Genomic DNA, 12,450 nt, shown 5'->3' with positions numbered 1-12,450 from the left:
CTTGACACTATATGATAACTGACGTGATGAGAGTGCTGACTGAGACATTGTTTCTTGTAATACCTGCCAGACTTCAGGTCGAAGCCTGGTGGTGTTGATAAATGAAGCCGCCAAAGCCCTTGTCGGGATGGCTATAGGTAAATCAGCTGTACCGGATTCAATCCCAATCGAGTTTTTCAAAGATGAAATGGTGGTGTGTGTCCCAGTAGCTACTCTGATCTTTAATGTGATATTCCATCTGACGGCCATAATGGACTCTTGGAGGAAGGCGATCATACTACTGACCTTCAAGAAGGGTGACAGAAGTGACCGAGCATAGTGTGGTCCGATCTCCCTAATCGACACCTCAGCAAAATGGTTTGGATGGGTGGAGCATAGAAGAACCATGGACTGGGTCACAGAAAATCGAATCCTCTCAGAGTAACAGTACGGCTTTCATGAGTGAATCGGCACAGTCGATCAGATACTGAACTTGAGCCTGGTCATGGACAAGTATGTCTCTGGCTATAAAGGCACAATATATCTGGGCTTCACGTACCTTTCAACTGCATTTGATTGCATTAACCACGACAAGCTTTGGGAAGTACTGCATGCACTAGGCATGCCAGTGGACATCTTGCAAGTCTTAGCTCAAATGCACTTACATTTATCAGCAAGAGTGAGAGTGGGCAGCCAGGGTAAAACAAACCAGGCATACCGAGTAACTAGAGGAGTGAGGCAGGGGTGTGTAATAGCCCTGATCCCAAAACAGTCCTTCCACTGACTAATTATTACATAAATATACAGAAATATAATTAAAGAACACCCAAAAAAAAATTCCATTATAGCTGCGGCTAAAGAATTCATTGACTTTTTAAACCTGCGGTTACAGGAATTCGGTTTTAAAAAGTATGTTTTATAGAATTGCTTACATAGGTACATATTTATGTAATAGATATTCCTCAAAAGCACTGATTATATGGGACAGAAAGACTTGAAAATAAATGTGGGGAAATGAAAGGTCATGTATGTGGGTAATGCAAACCCCAGGGAAACAGACTATCCATAGAAGGTAAGAAACTGGAATGGGTCACTACATTTTGTTATTTAGGCATTACCGTTTCCTGTGAACTGAGATGGTCCCCACTCATCAAGGAATACATGCTGAAGGCCTCGCAAATCAATGATTCAATTTGGCACCATTGTTGACCTATGGTGCAGCTGTGTAGGGTCACCACCTGGCGAAGGCAGCCCGGGTCAATGAGAATCATTTGTAGATAAATGCTCCGCACTGTGTCTGGAGATTAATATGACATCTGGATCTGCTCATCCACCCGAAGTTCACTAAATATGCCAAAATGGGGCTGCTCCTCAAGAACACCTTGCTGTCGAAGTTCAAGAATATGACTACCTAAGTATTAGGTTTAATGACCAAGGGAATTGGCCCTCCAAGTGGGCAAATCAAGCCTGCAGCTAGAAAAATATGGAGGGGGTATAGTGAGATTGTTCTACTCCCATGGGCAGGGCTTGATAACGCCCGCAATCAAAATGTTTTCAACACATGCTAAATCTGCTGCCATCTCTGGGGCGGAGATTTGGGGCCATGCGGATTACAACAGAGGCTGTCAGAATGAGCCATCCTTAAGAAACTGTTGGGACTTCCAAAATCCTCCCCAACCATCCCAATATATTTGGAACTAGGACTTAGACCAATACAGAGCGAGGCCTGTTTGAGGCTGGCATCCTACTGGTTGAGGCTCTGGTCAGTCCCAGAGTTGCAAAGGTACCAAGAAGCTCTATTACACATCCTTGAGGTAGAAGGCAGTAGATCCCTGCCAGAGGTCCAGCCAGTTAAGAAATCACTGGGGCAGCTAGGACTGTCAGACCTACGGCAGAATCCTCCGGGAATTACCCAGGGAGATAGATCAAAAGCAAAGAATATGGGACGATCCCTTATGGAGGCTGAGCTGGTGAATGAGTGCAGGTACCTGGCAGGGGGCTCATCCTACCTGGCCAGTAACACACGTCTGGGGTTTGAAACCTACATAGATATGGTCAGGCCTCCAGCCTTTCACTATCTCTAGATTGGGTTTACCGTTTCCCACCTGGATCTGGCCTGTGTCATAAAGAAGTGGGATCTAAACGGCAATGGTCTTTGCTCAGTGTGCGACCTTGCAGAGGAGACGCTGTCACATGTTCTCTTCTTCTGCAGTGGCTATCATGCTGCAAGACACAAGCTTGTAATACCACTTTTGAAAAGAAATGCTATTACCAACTTAGATATAGCGCTCCAGTTTCTTAAAAAATGCAATGATATTAAAGTGGTAAACTGTGTGGCAACCTATATTGTTCAAGCCTGGCGCACCAGAGCAAAAATGATAAAAGAGGGTTTAATGGGACCCTGTTTAATTAAAGGGCCCAATAATGAACATTGAGGAGGCGCCCTTTTATTGTGTTATGAGGTATTTGATTTTTCTTGTATGATTTATAATGAACTCTAGCCACGGCCACTCTTATTATTAATATGAATTGTTTGTTGACTGCTGTGTGCATATGATATTTTATGGTATTTCTGTTTTACATGTAATTGTGGCAAGATGATACTCTGTTGAATAAAAGCCTATTGAATAAAAAGAATCAAATCAAATCCTGAGGATAATGATGGCCGTGCCTCAAGGTTTCCCGGGTAGCTGCGACGTGAAGAATTAGACCTGGTTCACGTTTATGGGGAAACTCTCACTGACTAACTAGAACCTTGGTGAGAGATGAAATGACCTTGAACGTCAGTGGCTCCTCTTCCTGGCTAAATCACATTGAGTCATCTCTCTGCAAGCTTAGCTGCATGCGCTTTTTGAGTGAGGAAACATCGGTTGGCAATGTTGGAGAAAGGGAGTCTGTGGACAGCTTTATTTCTTATCAAGCAAATGCCAGGAGGAGAACTGAATCGCAAAAGCAAAGTGTGCAATTTTATCATAAGAACATCACTTCCATTGCATCACGCCCAGTGGTTTAAAACCCTGAGGAAAAGGGCAATTATTATTCGCCTCAGAACAAACCTTCTCTTCACAAAAGGAACAGCACCGTTTCCACAGAATAATAACACTACTGGGGGCTGAAAAGTCGATGTTTCTTGGCACAATGCAAACGACTTGCAACACTTATTTCTCTGCCCTAACTTTGCGAATCATACGAAGAGATTCCTGCTCCCAATATTGAGGGCGTGGGGAGGGAGAGATGTTTAATCAGCCCTTAGGCTTCTTTTATCAATCTCAGACTTGTTTACTGCACAGTGCATTTACTCTTACATTGAAAGCGCTCTCTTGTTGGTTAGCCAATTACTGTGGGTGGAGTTTTTCATGTGCTGCTGATTTTAATGCATTATATCTGTATGCTGTTGTTACTCTATTTTATTTATTTTGTATAGTACTGTGGTGGCTGTATTATGTACCATATTGTATATTCTTTGATGGAAATGACTATTTTCCGAATGAAGAAAGATTAAAGCAAGGATCAATTCTCTGGTATACTGGCATCAGCAGGGTCTATGAGCAGGCAGGACAATGGACCTACTTCCTGCTCTAGGCCCATATCTGCAGACAGTGCCCTGTCTGTTCATATAATACAATCATAAACAGAAGACTGCTGCGGAGATTAAGACGAGTCCATAAACCGGAGGTAGATTGACGATTAAGAGAACGCATTGTGATTCTCGGGAGGATAGCTCAGGGCCAACGTGCTAGCCTTGGAAGCAAGATGACACAGGGTAACACAGGTTCGATCCCCGGGTCCGCGCTTCGAAATCTCTGGGTATTAAGCGCCTTAATAACCTATCACATCATTCAATATTCTTTAGTAAAGGGGCTGTACGTACTTTTGAAAGTTCGAATCTAGTTATGTTTTGGTTTTACATACAGTATTGAGTGTGTGGCCGCTCAAAAAAAAATTCTATGGACACGAATGTGTGAGCACCCAAACGCCTTGTGCACAGGCTGCATCTTGGGCGGAGACGATCCCACACTCAAGGGGACATGCTGATTCAGCAAACAATCGCGTTTTGGATTTTCCAGCAAGTTTCGAGGAGGTTTTTCCATCCCACCTCTGTGCAGGATCCCCGTGCCAGGCCGTCCCAGCACCAATTCCCCACCGGGTACTTCCCGGGTTGGCAAGGCTGTGTCAGAGCCCTGGCAATCGAGCGTCATGGGACGTCCACTGCCCTCCACGGTGGGTTTCAGCCCCAGCCAGTGCAGGCCATCTGTGTCGAAATTCCTCGGACTTGGAGGGAGCCTTCGGTGCCCAGAAGTGAGAGTGAGTCACGGACGTCCCTCCCACACATTGCGCACACTAAGAGGGGCGCGGCCGGGGCTCTCTGCGTCCCTTTCCCCCAGGATAAAAGAGGCGTGCTGCGGTTGGGGAGCGGCAGCGAGCGGAGCGTGTGCACCCCTGGAAGTCTGCGTTCAGCGCCCTCTGTGAACTCCCGCAGTCAGACGACAAGAAGACATGTGCTCAGCCTGGGCGCCCCTCCACGCAAGCCTCCTGCTGCTCTGGGCCGCCGTCTCCGGGACCCCCATTAAAGGTGAGCACGAGGACGGTTCTTATGAGCGTCTCCCTCACAGGCGCTTGGGCAGGGCGGGCGAGAGCTTCGGCTCGGAAGGCACTTTTCTGAAAAGCAACCAACGCTCTAACGCTTTTGACCTACCTTTAGAAGGTCAGATTCCCAGGTATTCATGTGCAATAGCGGTTGACAGCCGTGCCCCCGCCTGGCGACTGATATGCACCCTGCTCTAATACACATCGCCCTCACCTCTCCCCAGCTTAGGGCAGGTGGAAGGGCCGTCCGGGGAATGCTCCCTTGGGCGCCTTTACGCGCCACTTAAATTCAACCGGGTTCAGGGCGGGGCCATGTCCCTATCACAGCTCCCCAAAACTAACTCGGGTGCAAATCAAGTGCCTAAACACGCATCTGCGCACTTGAAAAAGAGGTAGCTCTTTCTCAGTGCTAAATAGCAGCCCGTCTCTAAGAACTGAGGGGGGATTTGGGGAAATTGGGTGAGGCGCGGAAAGCCCACAGTAAACTTCACACCACTACTGAAATCTGAACCTTCTTTCAAGAAACCTCAATGGAGTCATACAATACCCCCTCGCCCTATTTAACCTAATTCATGTCGACGCGGTCTGAATGGGCGCATCGGCTTTTTACGAGCTTTACAGTTTCCGTACATTGTGCTTAAGTGCACGAGCTTTACAGTTTCCGTACATTGTGCTTAAGTGCACGAGCTTTACATTTTTCGTACATTGTGCTTAAGTGATCGAGCTTTACAGTTTCCGTACATTGTGTTTAAGTGCACGCCTCACTTTTCAGGCTTGGAAGTAAATTGCAGAACGAGTGGGCCTTTGTTACCTTGCATTCAATTAATTTTATACTTTCTTCAGAATGGACGATTTCAATCTGCAATCATTCTTTTTTAAAGTTATATCTATGAGGATGTATATATTTATTAAGTTGGTTTATTATATATTTTTTTACCAACTGAAGTTGGGGAACATATCTGGACAGTCAAGGGCCTAACTTGTAGACCGGGCTCAAGTCCCAGCTTGTCCAGTTAAGTGAAGTGTGTGACCCTGTGCACATCGTTTTCTCTTTATTGTACCGTGTCTGTCAGAAGTGTGAGTCCATGGAAGTGACTAAGTTTACAGTATTCACTGCTCAGCCCTAGTTTAGCAGAATACAAGTGCTGGACATGTGTGTAACCGTTATATTAGCGAGCATACTGTACACATCACCATAGCTATCTCTTTCAATTACTTTCTTGTAATGGGAATCCGGTGATGAAGAAGCGACTCTGAGAATGGTGGGCCTTCTGGTGATGTCATTTCTGTTTGCGGCAATGTCAATACATATGCAAATAAAGGGTCCGCCGTCACGCGGACACATGGCTCCATCCCCACACTCCTTTCCAGCACTGCTGCACGCCCTCCGCTTCACTAGCAGTAATCCTTAAATATGTCCTGGTACCACAGTAATAACTGTAGAAAGCCACACCCCACGTAACTATCCAGTGTGTGTCTGTAACCCCTACCTTTGTACATCACTCTATTCAGTGCTTTAAGTGGGCCGGGGGCTGCCGGGGCTGGGCCCCGCCAATCTCCAAAAAGTGGGGCTGAGCCGGGGCCCTGCCGGGGCCCCCGGTCCCACCACGCCATGGCAGGACGCATTATCCCGCCACGGCCGCAGTCGCGACGGGAGATGCGCCCGCCAGTGTAGCCTTGCTGAGGCTGGCTGGCACTTCTATCAGTCACTGTAACTTCCCTGATGACCCCCCATCTGAGGGGTCATCAGGGAAGTTACAGTTCCTTTGTTTACCCTCGCCAGGTCACTGACCCTCAGCGAACCTGCGGGCTCCATGATCTAATATGTAGATTATATCACGGAGCCCGCGGGTTCCCAGAGGGTGAAAGACGCCTTGGGCTCTGTGATCTCTGCTCAGAGCAGCGATCACTGAGCCCGAGGTGCCTGTCTCCTTTGGCAAATCTTTATAAAAGATGCCTTGAAATGTGTACGTTTCAAGCCATCTTTTATAAACGTAGAAATATTTCTACGTTTATAACAGACGGCTTGAAACGTACTCAATTCAAGGCATCTTTTATAAAGCTTTGTCGACGGACAAAACCCACCTTGGGTTTTGTCCCTCCTCAACGCTTTATAAAAGCGGCTTGTACGTTTCAAGCCATCTTTTATGAACATAGAAATATGTAACATTGCTATGTTTATAAAAGAAGGCTTGAAAAATACACAAACCGTACTAGTACGCATACAAATAGCATACAAATATATAAATGCTCTACTACATTTATATATTTGTTTGCGCACCCTACTATGATTTGTGCACTTTTAGGCCACGCCCACAGCGGATGCCACGCCCCCAAACGAAGCCCCCCCCTCAATTTCTTACCCCACTTAAAGCACTGACTCTATTGCTTCCCAAAGATTGACTGAGGCACAATAAATACACTCTGCAAAATGCATAATGCCATTAAGTTTTCATTTGGAAGTCGGTGCGCTTTAAACTCTAAACTTTCGAGGACTTTATTTCACTCTAGAGATGCCTTTAGTCGCAGTTCTTGTTGAGTTAACCTTTCACTAGCCCTATACCGACTGTGCGCAGTTTTCAATATTGTAATTGGTTATTTATAACGTGCTCAATACCCAGAGGTTTCTAAGCGCGGACCCGGGAACGTGTGTTGCTCCGGGAACGTGTGTTGCTCCGCGTCATCTTGCTTCCAAGGCGAGCGCGTTGCACCTGAGCTATCCTCCCGTCCCCTCCACCCCGCGCTGTGAGTAACCCAAGGCACTGGCATATCATTCATCGTCGCCAATATTGGAGTAACGTGCTTTATATGGGCTGGGGGATATCCAGTGACAGATTTAAGGCAAAGGGCCCCGTGGGCAGCACCTGACACAGAGTCCTAGGTGGGTGGGTCATGGAGGCAGAGCTTTTGGTGGGCGGAGTTAATTGTGGTAACAAGTGCCCAATGGCAAACTTTAGGGACAAAAGCTATTTTTTATGAAGTTGTCTTTATTACAGTTACCTAGGGGTCAGTTACGCTCCAGTCGAGCTCTACCTTTCAGAACTTTGAATCTCTCTCGGACCCCTCATGAAACTCAAATTAATGACTTTCAACTTTGACCACAGACAGTAACATTTGAAAAAAGACAAAAACAGATTTCTCTTTAGTTTATCAGTGTCCCGATTATGCTTCATTGTGGGGGTGAGGGGTTGACAAGCAGCAACCCACGGTAGCAACTGCTGCACCATGCGCATGATGCCCTTGTACACCCATTGAATCTCAACAGCAAATTAGGGTGGCGAGTCACGTGTTTGATCCCTAAATAGTCACGTTTCACAGAGGCCCATCTATCCCCACAAGTCCACCCTTTCAGACAGGGGTGTTGCTAGATTTGGAAAAGATCTGGGCTATGCTAATATCGGGACTTTCTGGACTCGAGGCTAGCTAGCCTTTTGGTTGTAGCCTCTGAGCTTCTAGCTCTTTGCAACAGATATATACGTCAGATGTGTTCTAGTTATATCAGGCGTGGCATTGCTTGTCTTGTGCCAATCATTTCAAACCAGATTGGTGCAAGATCCATGGGGGAAGAAAGGGGAGGGGGCTGTGGAGTGAGGAGTGAAAGAGAGCAAGCTAGGTGGAAAGAAAAAGAAAAACAAAGGGGGACAAAGAGTGCTTTTGAGGCGGATGGGAGGGGGGACGAGGGGAATATGATGAAAGGTGAGAGAGGTAATGATGGGTGCTAGAGAAGGGCGATGAGAAAGAGGAACAAGAGGGGCAAGTGAGAAGTGGGATGGAGGGATGAGAACGAAGCAGAAAGGAATAAGGAAAAACAGGGAGTCTAGGAGAGGGAGTGAGAAAGATTATATAAAGTGAGTTAAGAGAAAGAAAGACAGAACATAGGATGGAAGAGGAGGTCGTGGGTAAAGGGGAAGGGCGATGGGGTGAGATAAGAATGCAGGTGAGAGGATTGTAGAGAAACAGATGAACGAGATGGAGGGGAAGGGAGAAGAAGGCGGACAGGACGAGAAAGAAAGACAAACGCAGATACAGAGACACAGAGGCAACGAGGTGGGCCCCTGGTGGCATCGCACTACTGCGGTCCATGAACTCCCCCTCTGAGCTGGGCCCAGAGCCTCTGACTCACTGAATCAGGGCCGCAATAACCATAAGACAACTCTATAGAGTACTCTTCCCCAGCCAAGGCCTGGCTACGCAGCATATCAAACGGGCAGCCGTCACTACATCCAGCCCAGGGCACGCATTACAAATTAGACAACGAATCACAAAACTGACTGCAGAGGCCTTCCAGAGTTCACCACACCAGGGGAGAGTCACTGAGAGGCCAAGCAGCAAATTGGTGGGAGGCCCTATGGCCGAGCACTGAGTGAGCAGAGAAGCTAGACTTCTCCCAGCGCCCCCAGAGAAGAAAGAACAATCACTGGATGGGCACTGACTGCAATGCTTTTAACACCTGGGCAAGCCCCATAGCTAAGCATCACCCACCAAAATCCGCTAATTCCGAAATTCCCCCACACAAAGAGGCCAAGTACGGAATGTGCGTGGTGGTTGCAGCTGCACACTTCCGTCAATAAAGAGGCCAACCACCTACGTGTCCCATTTGATCCCCACAGCAGTAGCTATGTCGATGCCCAGCAAAGACAAACAGTCAAGGAGGCGGGCAGTTCAGGACACATCAGCCTAAACTCTACAATGAATTTAAAATGAAACGAAAACACACAGTTACACACCCTTAGTTTCGGAAGAACTGGCGACATAAAAAATAGTAAATCTGCCATATCTCTCCTCCCTCTCAACCTGTATCCCCTTCCACTCCTCACCCCTCCCTCCAGCGCCATGAAGCGGCTTACAGTAGCATAGCACGGATTACACAACCCCTTTAAATAAATACATCCATTTCCACGCAAAGGCCTGCAGACAAATGCTTAGAAACACTGGAAACAAAAAAACACTGGAAATAAAAAAACACCATCCAGCCCCCAACCCCACAATAGCCAAGCTTACCTGTTTTAGTAAGCAGCAGCAGCAGACCGCAAAGACTGCTGGACGACAGCCTCCCTCGACTCGAGCAGCAGCACCTTCTCTTCTACAGCTAGGCCCGGGCAATGGCGATTGGCGACTCCTTTCTCATGGCACCACCACACCGGCACATAACACTGAGTCACCTAGCAGAGGTGGATCTAACGGTCTCCTTTCTTTCTCCCTTCCAATCCTGGGACAGTGTAGGGACGTCATGAGACGTGTCTACGTCACGGTCGTCTCTCAGGTACCACTACCTACACTGGCCCAGGATTGGAAGGGAGAAAGAAAGGAGACTGGACTCTGGAGTGACGTCCAAGACTTCCAACAGAAAGGGCCCTGTTCTGCAAAGGGCCCTGTGCTGCGTGAAAGGGGCGGGGCCTGGCACAGGGGCCCGGTCGCAATTGGTCTGTCTGGCGACCGTTAGATCCGCCTCTGGGGATATCCCAGGCGCAATGCTCTCGCTGGGGGAAACAAGCCACTGCTGTGCAACACGGGTTCTTTGCACCGTCTAGCGCTTAGAAGGCGGTAGCATGCTTTTGAAGGGCGCCACTGTGTGCCCTGCGCACATGTTCACGCCCCAGCAACGTTTACCCCACATTGCCAACATTCCATATGTTTTTAGGTTGTCTTCGATCACTTGTATCCATTTTGTAGAAATGCTATATAGTGCCGCCACCAGGGAACCCGGCCTCCATTCAGGGAGACTTGTTGAGCTTCTGGATGGCTCACTTCTTTATGAATGTGCAGTTTTGGGGGCCTGATTATTCTCGTCTTTTGCAGACAGCAGAGCCACCTGCCTCCTGCCGCCCGTCGAGGGTCCATGCAGGGCCCTGCTGTCTCGATACTACTACGACAGACACACGCAGAGCTGCGAAGAGTTCTCCTACGGAGGCTGCGATGGCAACGACAACAACTTCGACACGCCGGAGGACTGCGAGAAGGCCTGCTGGATGATCAAAAGTAAGTCCTGGATTGTAACGGGCAGCGTAGCCAGGATTGTCTAACAAGTGGTGCCGGAAGCGAATGTAATTGGGCCCACCCCAGTGACATTGACATCTGTAAATGCCCACACAGCGCTGCTGAGTGAGAATGTACAGATTGTGAGTGGGCCTTGCCCGCTCAGGCCCTACCCTGTCTACGCATCTTTCAAAACGCAGAGACTGAGACAAGTCTGCCAGGGGGCACTGGCCTACAGGGCACTCTGGAGCGTTCCTGGTTGGACTCTGCACATGGGCCTCTTGTGCAGGTGCCCTGGTTTTCTGCTTCTCTTACCCATTCACCCCAACCCCTTCTTCCTTTCCTATGCCCTTATCCCGTATCCAGGGCTTTAAGTGGGCCGTGGCCAGCTGGGCCCTGGGCCCTGGCAGTCCCCGGAAATCACTCCCGAGCCGGGGCCTTGTCAGGGCCCACCAGTGACTAATAACAGTCATCCGACACCTCAGGCAGCCCGCGTAGAGGTTACACGGTTATACGAGCTGCCTGCAGGTGTCAGTACTTCGGTTTACAAAAAAGAAAAGGCGCCTTTTCTTTTTTCTAAACTGAAGCAGGTGTCAGCACTTCGGTTTACAAACAAGAAAAGGCACCAACTTTTCTTTTTTCTAAACTGAAGTGCTAACACCTGCAAGCAGCAGGCATAACAGTGCAGTGCTGGCTGCCTGATGTTTATTTACTCGAAACAGGAGGAGGGCTGGACTACCCAGCTCTTCTTTGTTTCAAGTAACTAACTAGTCATCACCCAGCATGATGTTGGGTGATGACTAGTTACTCGAAAACAAAAGGAGACTCTGGGCCCTCCTGTTTCAAGTACAGACCTTTCATTCATGGAGTGCTTGGTTAAAGCGGGTTCCTTGAATGAAAGGGTTGCCTGCTGTGCGCAGCTTGGGCACACTGGTGTCACACCTTTTGGTGCACCAGCCCCTTCTTTTGTTTAAAAGGAGGGGCTGGGCACATTAAAGGTAATAATGTCAGTGTGCTCCAACTTTTACCAGCCGCCCCCCTTAATTGAGGGGGGACTCTTGCTAAGGGGCGTGTCCTTATGCCACACCCTCTAATTAGGGCCCCCCTCGATTTCCAATCCCACTTAAAGCACTGCTTGTATCCCTTTGAGGTGAACAATTTGTTATAAAGCTTCCAGTATGTTCTCCATCATGATTAACACATGTTAAATATCAGTAGTCACTATAGAGGGGCAAATGTGCTTTAAAATTCACTATGTGGTCCAATTGTTTCCACATTTTCTTGTGCGTAAGGGGCACCGACATATGGTTTTCCCTCGAGGTGACTGTGGCCCCCCACTCCCGAAAAGTCCCATTGAAAGTACATGGACACCTACACAAATGGTAGTGGTCGAAGTATGTGAAAAGAAGTAGTGGAACTATGTTCCGTACCAGCCTGCTCTGCCCCCACAAACCCCATCGCCACGCCGCCTACCACGTGCAACCCAAACCCACAAACACATGCGCCTGATGTTTGGTGGAACGTTGAAGTGCAAGTTTCAACTTCTTCCTATGCTTTTATTTTAAAACAAAACCATTCCGTAACGATTTCCTTCTAAAATAAAAGTATAGGAATTGTAAAACTTCATTAAAAAAAGTAGAGGAGCAATGCTCCCAACCGCCCCCCCCCCACTTCGACCACTGCGCAGATGGTCTTTGACGTGCTCAGGTGGCGTTTCCCAGGGAGGGGGGTAGGGCTCCAGAGCACCCACGTACTCGGCGACTCTGCTGTCAGGGGCGTTGCTAGGGGGGGGGCTAAAGGGGCTATAGCCCCTGATCTTTTGGTTGTAGCCCCGGATAGAATCTCAGGAGCTACAGCCAAAAGGCCAGCTAGCCCCCAGTCCCAACAGCTCCAACATCAGCTTAGCCC

At 48.3% G+C, this 12,450-nt stretch overlaps 1 protein-coding gene and 1 long non-coding RNA gene across 2 annotated transcripts in view; one reads left to right on the top strand and one right to left on the bottom strand.

The window, feature by feature from the left end:
- LOC138569974 (uncharacterized) overlaps nt 1–4,972 on the bottom strand; it is a 37,797-nt gene extending 32,825 nt beyond the window's left edge. The window contains exon 1 of the long non-coding RNA XR_011303359.1: nt 4,676–4,972. This is a non-coding gene — a long non-coding RNA (uncharacterized lncRNA). The remainder of the gene's footprint in view (nt 1–4,675) is intronic.
- The window catches only part of TFPI2 (tissue factor pathway inhibitor 2), a 48,466-nt gene continuing 40,358 nt past the window's right edge, over nt 4,343–12,450 (top strand). The window contains exons 1-2 of the mRNA XM_069648469.1: nt 4,343–4,552; nt 10,366–10,545. Coding sequence (XP_069504570.1) covers nt 4,477–4,552; nt 10,366–10,545 — 256 coding nt within the window. The 5' untranslated portion in view covers nt 4,343–4,476. The remainder of the gene's footprint in view (nt 4,553–10,365; nt 10,546–12,450) is intronic.

This window comes from Ambystoma mexicanum, chromosome 2q (assembly GCF_040938575.1).
Source record: "Ambystoma mexicanum isolate Mex_15411 chromosome 2q, UKY_AmexF1_1, whole genome shotgun sequence".
In the NCBI taxonomy this organism is placed as follows: domain Eukaryota; kingdom Metazoa; phylum Chordata; class Amphibia; order Caudata; family Ambystomatidae; genus Ambystoma; species Ambystoma mexicanum.
Note: the sequence above shows the minus strand (reverse complement) of the source record. Positions and strands in the feature narration are given on the sequence as shown.